Here is an 18824-nt window from a genome sequence, read left to right as displayed (position 1 = left end):
GGGTGTATGGGTGGGGAGGCGGGTGGGGGATGATCGCAGGCGCCGGGGTAGCAGGGTTCACCGGGGCGGCGGGGTGGGTGGCCGACGGGTCCGGAGTGGATCCCGGCGTGAGGTTGGTGGTAGGGGAAGGGGCGCCTGGGGGGAGGGGGAGGGGAGGCGAGCGGTTCCATCTCTCCGCTTCCTAGTTTGAGCCTATCGCGCCGAAGTTACGAGATTGTTTATCACCTTTACCTGGAGTGATTCTGTTTCTGCTAATTGTTGTAATATGTCTGAAGCATATACTTTTTACCATGCCATGATATTCCCTTATTGTTATGGTAGTGGGACAGGGATCAAATATATAGGTCAGGCGTATACTGCTCGCGCAGTTACTGTAGCACATGATACTGATCTGTCTAACAATGGGGCAGAGTTGGGGACGATGGTGAGGCAGTAGTTGTGTGAGCTGCACAGTTATTAGGACCGGACCGGCCAATCCGACCGGTTGAACCACGAACCGAAGGCTGCGCTGGTTCAGTCCACGTAAAAGACTGGCCTGCAATCAAACCGGAGAATATCTGGTTGAACCGGCGGTTTTTAGCGAAAACCGAGTGGTTTTTATTTAAACGGACCGAAGAAAACCTTCCATGAGCCGAGACTGGGAGAGAAACGTGAGGGAGGAGAGTGCTTGGGTGGTAATAAATGGGCAAAATGGTGCGGATGGGAGATTCGAACCTTGCACAAGGTTCCCACCCAAGCAAGTTACCACTAGTTACCACTGCACCATTTTGTGCCTTGTGTTGTATGCCAAAACTTAACCTATTTGAACCGTTTTGAACCGCTGGTTCATCTGGTCGGACCAATGAACCAGTGAACCAAGCACACTAGCGGTTCGATTGCCGGTCCGGTCCTAATAACTATGGTGGGGTGGGGACGATGCGCCGGTTTTGGTGGGCTCAGCTCGGGCGGTGCAGAGCGGCGCGTAATGGGAGTGGGCCGTTCTTGGTGTGTGGCACTGTGGTCGACCTGATCGGCAGATCTATTTATCCACACCAATGGATTAGTTGGCCTCTAATGCAATTGGACTTGGTTAAAACCATGTCCATATAAGGAAAACCAGTTGGAAATCCTGCTTAGGGGTTAATTTGTGCCAGTATTAATAGGAGGGATTAAATTGAGTCAACAGTTTGTTGAGGGGGTGGGATGGACAAAGTGAAAAGATGAGGGGAGTAAAATGGACTTTTTTCCCAGTAAAAGAGAGCCTTGTTCGCAACCTAAATAGTTCAGAGCCTCCAAGGGAGGGAGAACTGGTTTATCTTGCCCTTGTTCTATCTACCCTACCATTCCAGTTCTTCTTGCTATCCCTAGTCCTCCCATATCACTTATGGCTTCCATTTTTGTTTCTTTTATATAATTTGCAGGCAAAACTCAAATCCATTGAATCTCAGCTTAATGAGGCCCTCAATGCTAGTGACACTAGATCAACTATTGGGTCTGAAGCTACTTCAGTTATTTCTTCCCCAAAGATAATGGAGTCAACTGCTGACTCATCATCAGTGACCAAAAGGCTTGAGGAGGAATTGGCAAAAAGGGATGCCCTTATTGAGGTATAGATACTCCATGGAACCTTTCACTAAGGCTTGAAAGTTTGAACGATGGACTTTTATTCTGATTGCCTGTTAATGGACACCCATGCAGAGTGACCTAAATTTGGCCATCTTGAGTTGTTTGAAACAATAGTTGCATGATAGAACAGAATCTGCAGATTGGATGGGTTTACTGCTTGGAGCAGTAGAACAAGTTTCCTCTGTTATGGATGTTTTTGTTTTGTCATGGTATCATTCGAAGTGCAATATTCTTAATTATTACCTGATTTCTGAATTGAGAAAATATGGCCTGCCAGTTTAATTCTAACTGCTCTGTTTTTTACATTTACTTTGCTATCTTCACCTATAAGTTTAGAGATCTGTTGACACTGATTTATTTTAAAACCTTTGGCTGAGGACCTTATCCTTTTTGTTCTCTAACTTCTGCTGATTAGAAGTTGATTGTTCCCTACCTTCGGCTACTTTTGTTTTTTAAAATTCTTGCCATGCTTTTGCGATTGATTGTGACCGCTGGTGCATGATCTGCCCATTCTTTATGTTTAGGTTAACAAAATTCAAGCTTCATGTTGACCTCCAGTTGAAACTTGTTTTCTTGCAATTTGATCTAAATTTATTTTGTAGCTCCTTCATTTGTTTTATCTTATTTTGACATACCTTCCTTTTTTCTTGCTGCAAAAACAAATGCAGAAATTGCATGAAGAGAACGAGAAGCTCTTTGACAGACTTACAGAGAAGTCGAGATTGGGAAGCACACCACAGGTCGTCACAAGTATTGTTTGTCCTTTTTGTTGTGCTCTGTGTTCTTAATTTCCTTTTCAATTATTTGGTTGTTTCGGGGGACTGCCTTCCTGCATGCGGAAAGGACCAAAGATTCATGTCACATTTTGCTGTGTCTGTGATTTTTGTCAGACATCTTGTGGCAACTTACCTTTTTTTTTGTTAAGGGAAACAACAAAAATTCAACATTCTAAATTCTGTAGTTGATGATCAATATCATTCATTGCTTGTGTCCTAGCTTCTACCCGAATTTAGTGTATGAAGAATAGGTGTCTGTCATATTCTTTTCTGTTCATTTAACGTGATGGATTTAGTAAAGACCTGTTTGTACATATTAAGAAAATGCCCTGCTGGTTGTTCGTTTCTTCAATGTTCAGTAAACTTGATTTTTTGACAACAATTTTTCTGAAACTTTATTGTGCAAAGCTTATTACGGTGTAGATATGTAGCACCGGCATGAGAGTTGTAGTTACTGACTTGCTGCCTTCTTTTTTTTCCCACTGTCAAATCTCAAATCTCATCTTCTATATGAAAAATGGACAATACTTTCTATATAAACGGTGATAGTGCTAAAGTTTTTTCTTAACATATGTGAATATGTAACCTATTAGTACTTGTGTTTCCAAGAAATTTCTACAAGGTTCTCAGGGATTTACTGACTACTTTCATAGGCTTCAAGCCCTTCAGCAAACAAGCCAGCTAATGCTCAGGGAAGGGAGATAAGCAGGTAATTAACTGCTACACATACATTAGTCAATACTACTGAATGTAAACTTGTAAAGAGCATTGAGATATGGTGGAGTCAAAATGTACAACTCTATCTGCAGGAGCGACAGCAGCAAAAGTCGATCGCCAGATGTGTTTGCATCACCGGCGTCTCAGGATAAAACTGGAATCAGTGGAGCTATTGTGAAATCAAGCAATGAAATTGCAAAAACTACACCTGCTGGGGAGTACCTTACGTCTGCACTGATGGATTTTGATCCAGACCAGTTTGAGGGATTTGCTGCAATTGCTGATGGTGCTAACAAGCTTTTGATGCTGGTAATGAATACCACCCCAACAGATAGTATCAATATTGGATATTTTTTTTTGTTTTTTGCAACTAAACTTCTTTGCCTTCTTCCCTTATATAGTCCCCCCTCCCTTACCCTAATGCATTCCTGAGTACATACACATACATTCACCTTTTCTTCTGAATGCTTATTTTGTACAGAGCTCGTGTCTGTTATTTTTACAATTTCATGTTTCCAAGCAGAAGCAATAGTGAAAATGTTTTCTGTGTAGGTTTTGGCTGCAGTTATCAAAGCTGGTGCAGCTAGGGAGCATGAGATACTTGCTGAGATCCGTGATGCTGTGTTTTCATTCATTCGCAAAATGGAACCAAGAAAAGTTATGGATACTATGTTAGTCTCAAGAGTCAGGATATTATACATTAGATCTTTGCTTGCTAGGTCACCAGAACTACAGTCCATCAAAGTATGATGATTTTACTCTTTTGTCTTTTTTTTTGAAGAAGAACTCTAAGCAGCTATGTTATAATTTTGTGTTAACCATAACGGTATATGTCTCTCTGACCTTGCTTCATAAAGGTCTCTCCAGTTGAGCGTTTCTTGGAGAAATCAAATACTGGACGAAGTAGAAGTTCAAGCAGGGGAAGTAGTCCTGGCAGGTCTCCTGTTTACCACCATGATCATGGTTCGCGAACTGTCCTAGTTGATGAACATGTGCATGGTTTCAAGGTGAACATTAGGCCGGAAAAGAAATCAAAATTCTCCTCGATTGTTCTGAAGCTTCGTGGTATTGAGGAGGTAAAATATTGTTCTTTGAATGTTGCTTATAGATAACTCCTTAATCTTAGTTGCAGCATTTTTATGGAACTCATTTACATACCATTCTAGTGAACCTTCGCAGCACATATATTTTCCAATGAGATCCTATGCTTCATTGTTTCCAATGTAATCATGTCCTAGTATATGGATTTTAGGTAGTTGTAGTGAAGTCAGTGTCTTGAGTTTTGACATGGTATGCTGATCTATTGATAGCCATTTGACCTGGCATTTATTTTCCTTTTGGATCAGTCTAGTGCTAATGTCATAATAATGGACAGGAGACTTGGAGACAACATGTGACTGGAGGGAAGCTTCGGGAAATTACTGAGGATGCCAAGGCCTTTTCAATTGGAAACAAGGCTTTAGCTGCTTTCTTTGTTCACACACCAGCTGGTGAATTACAGCGCCAAATCCGGACATGGCTTGCTGAGAACTTTGAGTTTCTATCTGTAACTGGTGGAGATGCAGCTGGTGGAGCTTCAGGACAGCTGGAACTGCTGTCAACTGCTATTATGGATGGATGGATGGCTGGCCTTGGTACAGCACAGCCCCCCACCACTGATGCCTTAGGCCAACTTTTATCGGAATACACAAAGCGTGTCTACACATCACAACTACAACACTTGAAGGTTTTGTTTCCTGGACTCATCATCTGGTCGACCAAATTTATTAAAGTTTAGTTCAAAATAGCTGGCAATAGATTGTGCTATCTCCCACTGTAGCTGATTGGGGAGGGTGCCGCTATTTGCTTCCATGGGCATTTGAGTGGCTATAGCTTCATTTAGCCAGCTATTTTGTACATTATGTTGTTTATCTTATCCTTCACAATTTTTCAGGACATAGCTGGCACATTGGCAACGGAGGAGGCTGATGATCCTACACATGTCAGTAAACTCCGTTCTGCTCTGGAGTCTGTTGATCACAAAAGGAGAAAGGTGCTTATCTGAATCCGCATGATGCCCTCCATTTTTTATCTTTCTACTTGTTGCACTTGCCAGATCTGTGCTTTGGTTAATCAAATGATCTCTGTCAGAAATTTAAGCGATGATGCATTCTTTTTGTAGCTTCACATGCTTCTTTTTGTATTTCGTGCTCTTATCAGATCATGCAACAAATGCGAACTGACACGGCCTTGTTAACCAAAGAAGAAGGTGGTTCACCTATTCGAAATCCTCCTACCTCTGCTGAGGATGCTCGATTAGCATCTCTCATATCTCTAGATAACATCTTGAAGCAAATCAAGGTCTGATACTTTGTCCATGCAGATATAGTTATCTAGCTTTTAATATGTTTGCTAACTTGTGGTGCTTGTTCATTCTGTGACATCAGGAAATAATGAGACAAAGCTCTACAAGACCTATGAGAAAATCAAAAAGGAAAGCTATGCTAGAATCATTGGATGACCTCTTGGCACAGATGCCATCTCTTCTTGACATAGATCATCCATGTGCTCAAAAGCAGATCATGGAGGCTCGGAAAGTTGTAGAGGTATGTAGATAGTACTTTGGAATCATTGCTTCTGAATTAATAGAATAAATATCAATGTTTAGGTCGAGTGGCCACTACCTAATTTTATTAAGAAAGCTAGAAACATACATACTACTTTTGAAAATTATTATTGAGAGAAGATATGGCTCGGTAGAATAGTAGATTGATTAACCAAGGTACAAGGGTGTACATTGTACAATATATAGGCAAGGAGATCCTAGGGTTTATAGAATCAGCACCCAATCAAGGAGATCCTTGCCTAATACAGATATCATCTACCATAAAACCCAAGAGGCTGATGGGCTGCTAAGCCCATGTGCCTAGCCCAACTAGGCCTGCTGCAAATACTGTCTAACAATTATGATGACATGATGAAGGTATTTTATCCGGTTACCCCTCAATGAGTTTGTTTTCCCTACATCTTCTTTGCCATTATCATTTCATCATTTGTGAGACTTAAGTGTGCCCATCTTACTTCTGACTTTTCAGTTATCTACTTACCTTCTTTTTTTTTTCTGCCCAACTTTGCACATAATCTACATTAGTGAGTCTGAACAGGAACTAGGGATTTGACATTACATGTATTCTGCATCTTATCTTACACATGAGTCAATACCAAGGTTCAAAAAAGCGCTACGCGCTGAGCGCGCGCTCGAGCCGTGAAAAAGCTTAAGCGTGCTTAAGCGTTATTACGCGCGATTAAGCGTTTTTGCTAATATTGTTAAAAATCTAATTATATAGCTTAAAAAAGGGGATAGGTGTCTTACAGCAGTAATTTCTTGTCTCTTGTCCTCTTCTTTTCTTGAGAGCAGGTGTACCTACACAAAGTGCAACAAAATAATTAGTTTCTTAAGTGCTGCTGTGCTGTGCTCCCCTGAAGTGCTGCTCCCCTTCGTGTGCTCCCCTCCCCTGCTGTGCTGCTGTGCTGTACTGCTCCCCTCCGTGTGCTCCCCTCCCCTGCTGTGCTGTGCTGCTCCCCTGCAGGCGGGGGTTGGCGGGGCGGGCAGCAGATCAGGAAAGCAGAGCAGGCGGCCTGGCGGGGCGGGCAGAGCAGAGCAGGCGGCGGCGGGGGAGGGGTGGGGCGGGCAGCAGGAGAGGAGAGCAGAGCAGGCGGCCGAGCGGCGGTGGGGGAGGGCCGGGGCGGGCTGCAGAGCAGAGCAGGCGGCCTGGCAGCGGCGGGGGAGGGGCGGGGCGGGCAGCAGAGCAGATCAGGGAGGCGCCACGCTTAATTGAGCGCTTAGCTGCTAAGCGACGCGCTGACCCTCCGCTCAGCGCTTAACCGCGCTTTTTCGAACCTTGGTCAGTACATCCCAATTTGCTAGAATCATGGTTATTTGGCAGCACCTTGGCAAATATATAGCCCAAGCATATTATTTCCTCCAAATCTAGGCAGTCTTTTCCAGTTTAAAATTAACTTTCAGAATCAGGAAGTTCGAGAAGCGAGCTATTTTTTGTGAGGTAGTAGCATCCTGCAACAATTAATCCAGTCATTAATGTCTGTTACAGCATCCACGAGACATTTTTTACAATTGCAAAACTGTTAAATATCTATCAGCCTGTGAAAGTACAAGAGATTGCCTCATCTCCATGTCTTGTTCACACTAGAGGCCAGAGGAACAACAGTACATCTAAAATTCTAAATAAACGCACTCAATATTCAATATTTAGGACAATTAGAACTAGCTAAAGACTTCTAGCAGATATTAGACTAAGCAACACCTTCACTTTGTCACTCATGGAGAAAGCTTATTGTATATACAACAACAACAACATAGTCTTTTTTCCCAAGCAAGTTGGGTAGGCTAGAGATGAAACCCGAAAGAAATAAGTTCAAGGTTCAGGCACATTGATACTAGTCTCCAAGCGCTCCTATCCAAAGCTATCTCTTTAGAGATATTCCAATCCTTAAGGTCTCTCTTAACCGACTCATCCCACGTCAGTTTAGGTCTATCTCTACCCCTCTTTACATTATCGACCCACTCAAGAACCCCATTATGCATCGGCGCCTCAGGAGGCCTTCGTTGGACATGCCCAAACCATCTCAGTCGATGCTGGGTAAGTTTCTCCTCAATTGGTGCCACCCCGATCCTATCCCGAATAACTTCGTTCCGGACTCTATCCCTCCTTGTGTGCCCGCAAAACCACCGCAACATCCGCATCTCTGCTACACTCAGTTGCTGGACATATCGTCTTTTTTAGGCCAACATTCAGCACCGTATAACATCGCCGGACGAATTGTTGTCCTATAAAATTTGCCTTTTAGCATTTTGTGGCACCCTCTTGTCACAAAGGATGCCAGAAGCTTGCCGCCATTTCAACCAGCTAGTTGAAATTCTATGCCTAACATCTTCATCAATGTCGCCATCCTTTTGTAGCACCGATCCTAAATACCGAAAAGTATCTTTCTGGACCACCACTTGCCCATCTAGACTAACGTCTCCCCCCACATGCCTAGTCGTGCTGAAATCGCACATCATGTACTCGGTCTTGGTCCTACTAAATCTGAACCCTTTCGACTCTAACGTGCGTCTCCACAGCTCTAACTTCCTATTAACCCCTGCCCTACTCTCGTCAACTAGCACTACATCATCAGCAAAGAGCATACACCAAGGGATCTCACCTTGTATATCCCTTGTGACCTCATCCATCACTAAAGCAAATAAATAAGGGCTCAATGCTGACCCCTAGTGTAGATCTATGTTAATAGGAAAGTCAGTGGTGTTGCTATCACATGTCCGGACAAACGTCGTCGTATCTTTGTACATATCCTTAATGAGGGTAATGTACTTAGTTAGGACTTTGTGCTTCTCCAAGGCCCATCACATGACATTTCTCGGTACTTTGTCATATGCCTTCTCAAGGTCAATGAAGACCATGTGCAAGTCCTTCTTCTGCTCCCTATATCTCTCCATCAATTGTCGTATTAAGAAAATCGCCTCCATGGTTGACCTTCCAGCATGAACCCAAATTGGTTTTGGGTCACACTTGTCACTCTTCTTAGGCGATGCTCGATAACCCTCTTCCAAAGCTTCATCGTATGGTTCATCAGCTTAATCCCACGGTAGTTAGTACAACTTTGAACATCGCCCTTGTTTTTGAAAATAGGTACTAATATACTTCTCCATTCTTCCGGCATCTTGTTTGACCGAAAAATGAGATTAAAAAGCTTAGTTAACCATACTATTGCTCTATCTCCTAGACATCTCCACACCTCAATGGGGATACCATCAGGGCCCATCGCTTTACCTCCCTTCATCCTCTTCAAAGCCTCCCCGATCTCTATCTCCTGAATTCTCACAAAACGTCTGTTGGTATCGTCAAAAGAGTCATCTAACTCAAGGGTAGGGCTCTCACTCTCCCCATTAAACAACTTGTCGAAGTACTCTCTCCATCTATCCATGATCTCCTCATCCTTCACTAGCAGTCGATCTGTTCCATCCTTAATGCATTTGATTTGGTTGTCCCTTGTCTTCCGCTCGCGGATCCTAGTCATCCTATAAATGTCCTTCTCTCCTTCTTTCGTGCCTAGCTGCTGATACAGGTCATCATACGCTTTATTTTTTGCTACACTCACAGCTCGCTTTGCAACCCTCTTTGTTAATTTATAGCCCTCGATGTTGGCTGCACTCTTGTCAAGGTGGAGGCGCTTGAAACACTATTTCTCCTTAACAGCCCTTTGCACCTCGTCGTTCCACCACCAGGTGTCTTTCCCCTCCTGTTTGCCTCCCCTACTCACGCCAAACACCTCTGAGGCCACCTTCCGAACACATGTTGCCATCTTTAATCACATGTCATCTGCGTCTTCTCCTTCTTCTCAAGGCCCCTCACCTAGCATCCTTTCCTTAAACGCTTGTGCCGCTTCCCCTCTAAGCTTCCACCACTTTGTTCTCGCAATCTTTGCACGTTTGTCCCGGTGGACACGTACCCGAAGACGGAAGTCCGCCACCACAAGCTTGTGTTGAGGGACAAGGACAACACACCCCTTAGGTATCACCTTACAATCTAAGCAATCACGTCTATCCTTCCTCCTAGCAAGGATAAAGTCACAAGATGAGATTTTCTCTTCTTAAACACAGTATTCGCTATCAACAAGTCGTAGGCTAACGCGAAGTTCAACATATCCTCCCCCTCTTGACTCCTGCTACTATACCCAAAACCCCCGTGCACTCGCTCGAACCCTACATTAGTTGCACCCACATGGCCGTTGAGATCTCCTTCTATGAAGAGTTTCTCGCTGGTAGGCACGATACTAACTATACTATCTAGATCTTCCCAGAACTGCATCTTGGTGCTCTCCCTCTGTTTTATTATGTGACCAAAATTGTTTCCTGATATGCATATCAAAATTAAGTTGGTTGACAATACATCCTTTCAAATCCATTAGAGTGGCTATTTTTTATGCTGGTTTGCCAAAACCTAACGCAACCCTCCTCCTTTACCCGGGCTTGGGACCGGCTATGCTGAGACGACTCAGGAGGGAGAGAGTCTTCCAGTCAGCATAGGCGGAGTTAGAAAGCTTATTGTATATGATTTGCACAATGTTTATTTCAAGCATCTGTAATGCAAAGTCTCCATACTATCTTTTCTTTAAAGAATGTAATTTCACAACAACGTGCAGTTCAAGCCTATTTACACAATAATGTCGTGTATTTGGTGCAGTCATTGGAAGAAGACCCCGATGATCCTGCCTTGCAGTCTAATGCATTGGGAGAAAGTGAGGTGTCACAGTGGAACGTCCTGCAGTTCAACACAGGAACAACTGCGCCTTTCATCATAAAATGTGGAGCAAACTCGAGCAGTGAACTGGTGATTAAGGCTGATCTGCGAGTTCAGGAGCCTAGAGGTGGCGAGGTAATCCGCGTCATTCCAAGACCATCTGTTCTTGCAGACTTGAGCTTTGAGGAAGTAAAAGGCGTGTTTGAGCAATTGCCAGAGGCAGTCAGCTTGCTTGCCTTGGCCCGAACAGCTGATGGTACAAGGGCCAGGTATTCAAGATTGTACAGAACCTTAGCCAGCAAAGTGCCAGCCTTGAAAGAGATCGTTGCGGAGATGGAAAGGGGTGGTGTTTTCAAAGATGTCCGGTCATAGTAGAGTTAGTTGATTTGTAGAGTTATGTGATGTTGTATATGGATGCCATTTGAGGGCATCCCTTGTAACTGTTTTTGTTTATACTAAGAGGAAGCCTATGTTGTAACACTATTCGTTGGCAAGAGATATTCCTTGCCAGCGCCTGTGCCTGTGCCTGTAACCTGTCATGCTATGTATGCGTAAGGTCCCGAAATACAATGTAGCTGCCGTTGATAAATATCTGCACTGCTGTAAGTCTGATTACTTTCCAGCTTAAAGTAGTAATGGTTCATTTTGATGTTGTACTGGGCCCCGTGTGGCAATTCCTTTCCGATCAGCATCAATGCATCATGGATATATTGGTATATATGTGAAAAATAATAACACATTTAAATGGTCGCATTCTGTTGAGCGGAATTTACTTGTGCACGTATATGAACTGAACGTTATTGCTCTGTAAATGAAGTTCTATATTTTTCTAATAAACAAACGTGCTGTATTTACCTTGAAAGTTATATATTTTTCTCTAGTAGAAGCATGTTTCATTTTTATTATGGGATGAGTTTCAATGAGCCGTTCATCGTTCATCGTAAATTCGTAATCAAAGGTTATGCATGAATACTATACGGGAAAGCTACTACCGCTCTATATATGACTGAAATTTTCTATCTATAACATCTATACCGATCTATTCGGAGGGTGTTAGCTGCTCGCCTGCACCTAATACTCCATCCCTCCCCTAAAAACTGTTTATTTAAAATTTCAGACATATTACTAGTAGTAAAAATAACCGTATTACCTCTAATTAACTATAGCAGTTGTGATTGAAGACCGTGCTATTTATTTGGTTCTCTAGATTCTCAATAAATACAAGTGCATTGAAACCAGAAAAATAGCAACTAACTAAATATTTGATTGGCTCAATGCCCTTCTCAATAAAATTCTTTCTTAGTATTTGATATTATTTTAACTATATAAACTTTACCACAATCTAAACGAATAGTTTTTGTGGGACAAATGAACTGTCTTTGCATGACTGAGGGAGTATACCACACGCCAAACCAAGTAAATCTTCTTTTTTTTTCAAGTGCGAAGTATTGCAGAGAACTCAACTGTAAAAACTTGCAACCATTTTGACATCCTGTTGCTGTACAGCGTCTAGTGCGTGCCCATTGTAGAAATCTACGTCTTTTTAATATTTGCTGGGCGTGTGGATGGGCTACCTACCCTTTAGTCTCTTTTATAGCTTGTAATAATCGTAGGTTGGCCTATAATGACTAAATGTCAGCATCTGATCTCACAATGAGACGTAGGTTTTCAAAATTAGCTCATTTTGCAGCACTTGTTCTAGTCCCCTAATTCTGGGCCACATCCCCTCCCCTGTCTCGCCGCCTCGCCGCCGCAACTCGCCTCACGGGCACCGCCACCTTCTGCTTACTAGGGGGGTGCAGGGGGAGTCCCCGAGCGGAGCGATGTCGGCGACGCCGCTGCCCCCGCTGGGGCAGCCGCCTCCGCCCCCGGGGACCGACGGCGCGGGCGGGCTCCCGCCCCCGCCGGGCACGGACATGACGGGGATCTGCTTCCGCGACCAGCTGTGGCTCAACAGCTACCCGCTCGACCGCAACCTCGTCTTCGACTACTTCGCTATCTCCCCCTTCTACGACATCACCTGCAACAACGAGTCCCTCCGCTCGCGACAAATCCACCCCCTCGACATGTCCCACCTCACGTATGATCCTAGCCCGGCTCCCCATCTCCCACCGATTCGTTGGGATTTTCGGTTTGATGTTCGATTCGTGTGGTGCGGTGGTCGCAGGAAGATGACCGGGATGGAGTACGTGCTGAGTGAGGTGATGGAGCCGCACCTGTTCGTGATCCGGAAGCAGAAGCGGGAGAGCCCCGAGAAATCAAGCGCCATGCTCGCGTACTACATCCTTGACGGCTCCATCTACCAGGCGCCACAGCTCTGCAACGTCTTCGCCTCACGCATAGTATGTCCTCTCCTCTTTTTCCTATGTTTTGCAAGGGGATTGTAGTTTCTGCTCTCTTTTTTTCTAGATTGTCAATTCGATCAAATGTTCTGTGAACATTTTTTGTTAGCTGAGCATTTTATCCTGTGGACATTTTCAGTAGGCTGTGCTGATGGGATTGTGTATTTTTGGTCCTTGCGAGATTTACTTGTAACTATTCTTGCAACATGCAGAGTAGGGCTATGCATCATATATCAAAAGCCTTCACTGTGGCATGCTCAAAGTTGGAGAAGATCGGGAATGGTATGATCCTGGTTCCTTACCTGATCTTTACATTACTTTTCTGTTTGCCTGCTTCTCACATATTGATGGTAAAAGTGTCTCATCGCCATGGTGGTATATGATTCCTGGTTAAAGAACTTGATGTCTTAAATTGCATTGCGGCCAAAATTTTGTTCGTATCGCTAGCGAGATACTCCCGTGGAACAATCAACTGGTCTAATTCTTCATGGTGTGCCATAGTTTACCAACTGAATCAAACATTCGTTGGTGCCATTACTCACAGAAAAATCTGTAACAGATTCATTATGTGCAAACGACTGTATTAACTTTCAAATGGAAACATGTGATTCTTAAGCATCTGATATTTTTTATTTATAAAATAGCTTAGTAAATTGCAAAAGCAGTAGTCAGCTTACAAAAGAATTGTCATTCTCAATCTTTCCAGTTTTATGATAGCACCATCAAATTGAAATCCCAGAAATCTGTAATTTCCTAAAGAACATGAGCGTTAAATTAGTTAGAGATGCCCAAATTGGTTTAAGCTGCAAGCTATGCACATTTTGTTGCACCAATGTTTTACAATCTGGTTTCCCAACAGAAAATATGTTACATGTCAATTTCATGTTACTGAGTCAGTGTGTTTTCTTTTCATTGTTACCGATTGTTGGCTTTTAACCTTCTAAAAGTATTAGTTTCTATGTTTGATTCAACAACAAAACTTAAACTCTCTGAACCCAACTTTACAGAACATGGTCCAAGAGCATAAGTTCTGAAATTTTTGTTATCACCAGATGGAATCCTGGGTACAGAACAGTGAGTGCTGGCTGTAGTGAACATTTTTGTAGGTGCGGCTGTAGTTGTTCCTGTAGGAAAGTAGGATGCGTATAATGTGATCGATATATTGCTTGAGCCCTTGGGCTGATTATATAGGAGTACATGGTTTGGAGGGCAAGTAACCTCTCCTAGAGATAAGGAAGGTTATCCCGGGATTACAATCAATCCTAAACTAACCATATCCGGAGTTGCCTAATATACTCTAAACAACCCCCCGCAGTCACAACGGGAGCGCACAAACGATGAGACTAGAGAATAAGCCAAATAGATGACATCCCCCCGTAGTCGCAACCATCGAAGCGCCGCAGATGTTGTGGCTGGAACGGGAGCCGAAGAGGCTTGTCAAGCAGATGGTAGCCCCTTAGTGCCGAAATAGCCGAGGTCAAGGTGGACGTGGTCGGAGCCATTGGCAGTGTGCAAAGAAATCAGTAGCAACTTATGCATACATTAGCAGCACATGCATCACCGCAGAGCTTAACCCTAACTTGCTTGGGAAAAAGGTTTTGTTGTTGTCCTTATATGGTTCATGGGTCATGGCACAGGTGAATAAAGTAGTTCTTGTATTTTTCCCCCTCGTGAAGAAGAGTATTTTAATAGTTTGATACAGGCTTTTGCAATCTTTAGCGGTAGTCTGGAACTCAATTGTTAACTTGGTCTATTTGCTTATTAGTGCTTGGCTTGGCCATTTTTATAATTCCTCTTGGCTTGGCTATTGGAGCTGAAAACAGAAACAAAATAGTGGGTGTTGTTGGTGTATATGTGAGCCCATGTATAGAGGCTCATCTAGAGACCCATGTATAGGAACTATATATCCCACCCTTATAGGGTTTGGAGGAATACATCCATTATTCTCTCCTACATAGTATCATTAGCTTAGGTTTCCCTCTCCCTCTCCACCCTCAGCTGCCGCCGCCGCCGCCGCCGTCGGCGAGATGGCCGGCCGCCGGAGCCGCCCCTTCCTCCCCCCTTCCCTCTCGTCCTTCCCTCCCTTCTCTTCCGCTGCTTCGGGCGCCACCGCCGGCTCGATCTCCTCTGCTTCAGGCGCCGCCGCTGGCTGGATCTCTCCTGCGGGCGCCGCCGGATTTGCTCCGGCCGCCGGCCCCTGGTGCGCCCCAGCCACCGCCGGCCCGTGGCGCGCCCTAGAAGCCGCGGGCGCTGCCGGATCTGCTCCGGCCGCTGGCCCCCAGCGCGCCCCGGCTGCCGCCCTGGCCGTCCTGGACCCCGTGCCGGACGCCGCTGCGGGCACTGCCGCCGTGGGCGCTGCCGGGGCTGCAGGCGCCGCCGCCACGACCGAGGTCCCCCTACAGCTTGTGCAGGGGCCCCCCGTGCCGCCCGTGCATGTGCAGAGGCCCCTGTAGCTGCCCGACGCCGCCGCCGCCGCCCACCGCGCCGCCGTCGCTACCGGCCAGCAGCCCGCCGCCGACGCCGCTTCCGATCCCGCTTGGTCTGGGCTCGGGATGTTTTCTGCGGATGCGCCGCTCGCCGCCGCCGCCCTACGTGGGCAGCAGGCTGACACCGCTCTCGTTGCGGCCCTCCTCGCCGCCAAGTCGGAGGCTTCGGCGGCCCAGGAGCGGGTCCGCGTGGCTGCCATCGCTTGGGAGCGCGAGCGCGCCACGGCCGACACCCTTGCTCTCCGGGTCGCCGAGGCGGAGCACTTCCTCCGTGTCTCCGGCCAGCTGCCCGTCGACCCCGAGCACGGCACCTCCTCCCACCAGGCCCCGCCCCCTGGATCTGGACCCCGACACGACCCGACCGACCTCATGGTCGCCCAGCTCCACCTCCAGGCCGCCGGCGTCCAGAACATCAGGGCCCTGGTCACCGTCCTTCTCGACCCCACGTCCTCCTCTTACGGACGCTGGCGGGACCAGGTTCTGCTCGCCCTTCGCCGCTACGCCCTCGACGACCACGTCCTCCCCGACACGCCGATTAAGGCGCGGGACGTGGTGTGGCTGCGCCTCGACAGCGTCGCCATGTCCAGGATCTTCGGGACCATCTCCCTAGATCTCCAGGACCTCGTCAGGACCCACGGCGGCACCGCGCGATAGGCCTGGGTGGCGCTCGAGGGGCAGTTCCTCGGCAACGCCGAGTTCCGCGCCCTCCGGCTCGACGCCACCTTCCGCACCTTCGTGCAGGGGGACCTCTCCGTTGGTGAGTTCTGTCGGAGGATGAAGGGCATGGCCGATGCTCTTCACGACTTCGGGTGTCCGATCGGGTCTTGTGCTCAATGTCCTGTGGTGTCTGAGCAGCACCTATGACCACCTGAAGACCTGGATCACCCACCAGAGGCCCTTCCCCTCCTTCCTGCAGGTCCGGGACGACCTCGCCCTCGAGGAGATCACCAGGAGTCTCGCGCCCGGATCGTCCTCGCCCACCCCCACCGCGCTCGTCGATGCTCCACCGGCCTCCTCCGCCGCTCCTGCCACCTCGCTCCTTGGTGCTGCTCCCGCCGGGCAGACCGGAGGTAGGGGGCCGTGGACGTCGTCGGGGGGGGGGGGGACGGGGTGGTGGTGGCACTGGTGGCCCTGCTTCTGCTTCTGGGGGTTCCGGTGCCGGTGGGGGCCGTCGGGGGCGCGCCGACTCTAGCTCCGGCTCCCGCTCCTGCCCCTGGAGGTACGCTCTGGCCATCCTTCATCAACCCATGGTCAGGGCGCATCTCGATGTGGCCGCTCCAGGGTCCGGGGGGGGCTCGTCCTCAAGCTCCAGCCGGCGGCCATGTTCACCGGTGCTGCTCCCCTCGTCGCGCCGTCCTAGACCCCGCCCGCTTAGTCCAGCCAGCAGCCGACCTGGCCTGGATGGTGGGACCAGGCCGCTCTGACGCAGTCCTTCAGCACCATGGGACTGACGCCGCCGGTCTGCACCGAGTGGATCGCCGACCCGGGTGCCTCCTTCCATACCACCCCTGATGCCGGTATCCTCTCTTCTGTCCGACCCCCACACTCCTCTCGTCCCTCTTCCATCATGGTTGGTGATGGGTCTTGCCTTTCTGTCACCGCCGTGGGTTCTGCTCCTTGTTCTTTTCGCCTTTCTAATGTCCTTGTTGCTCCTCAGATGGTTCACAACTTTCTTTCCATTCGCCAGTTTACTGCTGATAACTCTTGCTCCATTGAATTTGACTCTTCTGGTCTTACTGTGAAGGATTCGGCTTCCCGGCGTCCACTTGGTGAGTTCAGACTGCGGGGGGTGTTGGCTTTCTTGTTGTCCAGTCTTGAACACCGCTGCGCCGGTAGTTCAGACTGCGGGGGGAGGGGGGGTGATGGTGTATATGTGAGCCTATGTATAGAAACTATATATCTCACCCTTCTAGGGTTTGGAGAAATACATCCATTATTCTCTCCTACAGGTGCAACTTAGTTTTGATGCAAAAGTTTCTTTTATCTTGACCCGTTGGTCATAATAGTTGCTGAGTTATTCATTTGTATTTTCTTCTTGTCCAGTCTTGAATACCGCTGCGACGGTAGTTCAGACTGCGGGGGGTGTTGGCTTTCTTGTTGTCCAGCCTTGAACACCGCTGCGCCGGTAGTTCAGACTGCGGGGGGTGTTGGTGTATATATGAGCCCATGTATAGAGGCTCATCTAGAGGCTCATGTATAGGAACTATATATCCCACACTTCTAGGGTTTGGAGGAATACATCAATTATTCTCTCCTACATGTGCAACTTAGTTTTGATGCAAAAGTTTCTTTATCTTGACCCGTTGGTCATGCTTGGTAGTGATAGTTGCATGAATAGTTGCTGAGTTATTCATAAACCACATGTTGCTCCACTTTGAAAAAAGTGTCACTGTGAATGTCTGTTTTGTACATTGCAGTGGAAACCGAGTCTGATGCAGCAGCCTCTGAATCAAAGACACAAAAGGAAGCAATCGACCTGAAGGAACTTAAAAGAATTGATCATATCCTCTCATCCTTGAAACGGAAGGTAATTGTTTCTTTTTTTTCTGCGGTTATTAATAACTTAACGTGTTATGTGGGATTGTGGTTCAGGGGCGAAATGCCTTCTGTTACATGGTCACTTGGTACAGATGATAACAGTAAATAGACAAAAGAGTAAATGTTGTATAGATATTCCTCCTTGGCTAACTTCTGACTTCAAATTGTAGGGTAATTGTTGATCCTGTTGAACTGCTATCTATTCCCTTGTTGATTAATTATATTTTAAAAATTCGGACACGTTTTCTTTGCAGATAGGCGCTGCCCCTCCCCCTCCACCTTATCCTGAGGGCTATGTTCCGCCATCAGCAGAACAAGAGAAAGCACCAGATGATGTACTTGCATCAGAGGCACCGCCTCAACTTGACCCTATCATTGATCAAGGCCCCGCAAAAAGACCAAGATTCCAATGAATGATCTGTAGCTTTAATACAGCTGACTCAAGAACTGCCTGTATGCTTTAAAGTCGCAGATGTGGACTTTGAATTCAGTCATCATGGTTATTTAAGGGCGAATGACAGAACTAACCCCCTTACAGGATACTCTAGGCCTGTTTGGCAGAGCTCCGGCTCCTTCAAAAACAGCTCCGACTCCGACTCCTTTAGTGGAGCGGCTTTTTTGGTGGAGTTGAAGTCATTTTAGAAAACGTTTGGCAAAACGGCTTCACTTATTGGATTGAAGTTGTAAAATATCTAAACTACCCTTCCCTATATTTTTCTTTTTTCTTTTTATGTTTTTCTTTATTTTTCTTCCTATTTCTTTTCTTTTCCCCTCCCATTCTCTCTCCTTATCCATTCAAGGGGCATCCTCACGGCCGCAGTTGCCCCTGCCTGCGGGCTGCACGGCGCCTGCCAGCGCTGCGTCTGCCTGTGAGTTGCTGCTCTGCCGCTGCTGCTTCTGCCTGCGAGCTGCTCCGTCGCTGCTGCTCCTGCCTGCAGGCTGCCTGGAGCTCCGCCGAGGAGCAGCGGCGTGGCGATGTTGGTTGAGGCCGGTGGGGCGCGCGAGGAGGGAGATGCCTGGCGCCGCCCACGAGGAGGCGGATGGCCGCCGCCGCGAGCT

General features: G+C 46.9%; 2 protein-coding genes across 3 annotated transcripts in view; both read left to right on the top strand.

Moving 5' to 3' along the window:
- Nucleotides 1-11055, top strand: part of LOC120703583 (kinesin-like protein KIN-14L) — a 31664-nt gene extending 20609 nt beyond the window's left edge. The window contains exons 13-23 of the mRNA XM_039987702.1: nt 1401-1586; nt 2274-2345; nt 3035-3090; nt 3191-3407; nt 3651-3842; nt 3956-4174; nt 4474-4824; nt 5032-5130; nt 5298-5438; nt 5525-5683; nt 10343-11055. Coding sequence (XP_039843636.1) covers nt 1401-1586; nt 2274-2345; nt 3035-3090; nt 3191-3407; nt 3651-3842; nt 3956-4174; nt 4474-4824; nt 5032-5130; nt 5298-5438; nt 5525-5683; nt 10343-10771 — 2121 coding nt within the window. The 3' untranslated portion in view covers nt 10772-11055. The remainder of the gene's footprint in view (nt 1-1400; nt 1587-2273; nt 2346-3034; nt 3091-3190; nt 3408-3650; nt 3843-3955; nt 4175-4473; nt 4825-5031; nt 5131-5297; nt 5439-5524; nt 5684-10342) is intronic.
- A 1012-nt stretch (nt 11056-12067) lies between these two features.
- On the top strand, nt 12068-18486 carry LOC120703582 (mediator of RNA polymerase II transcription subunit 6-like). Of its 2 annotated transcripts, XM_039987701.1 has the most exons (6): nt 12068-12479; nt 12567-12741; nt 12954-13023; nt 17645-17754; nt 18020-18226; nt 18257-18486. In XM_039987701.1, the coding sequence occupies exons 1-5, from the start codon at nt 12223-12225 to the stop codon at nt 18176-18178; spliced, it is 771 nt and encodes a 256-aa protein (XP_039843635.1). In that variant the 5' UTR covers nt 12068-12222; the 3' UTR covers nt 18179-18226; nt 18257-18486. The 2 variants fall into 2 exon arrangements, with proteins under 2 accessions (XP_039843635.1, XP_039843634.1); XM_039987700.1 differs by having other exon boundaries at nt 18020-18482.
- Nucleotides 18487-18824: the final 338 nt, after the last annotated feature.

Source organism: Panicum virgatum, chromosome 4K (genome assembly GCF_016808335.1).
Source record: "Panicum virgatum strain AP13 chromosome 4K, P.virgatum_v5, whole genome shotgun sequence".
NCBI lineage: Eukaryota > Viridiplantae > Streptophyta > Magnoliopsida > Poales > Poaceae > Panicum > Panicum virgatum.
This window is presented reverse-complemented; position numbering and strand designations above follow the sequence as displayed.

Excerpts from the sequence above, each read along its gene's own strand:
- LOC120703582 (XM_039987701.1), top strand. The coding sequence starts at position 12,223 with ATGTCGGCGACGCCGCTGCCCCCGCTGGGGCAGCCGCCTCCGCCCCCG. Across the intron at positions 12,480-12,566 it reads CTCGACATGTCCCACCTCAC|GAAGATGACCGGGATGGAGT; the intron begins GTATGATCCTAG and ends CGGTGGTCGCAG. Across the intron at positions 13,024-17,644 it reads GTTGGAGAAGATCGGGAATG|TGGAAACCGAGTCTGATGCA; the intron begins GTATGATCCTGG and ends TGTACATTGCAG.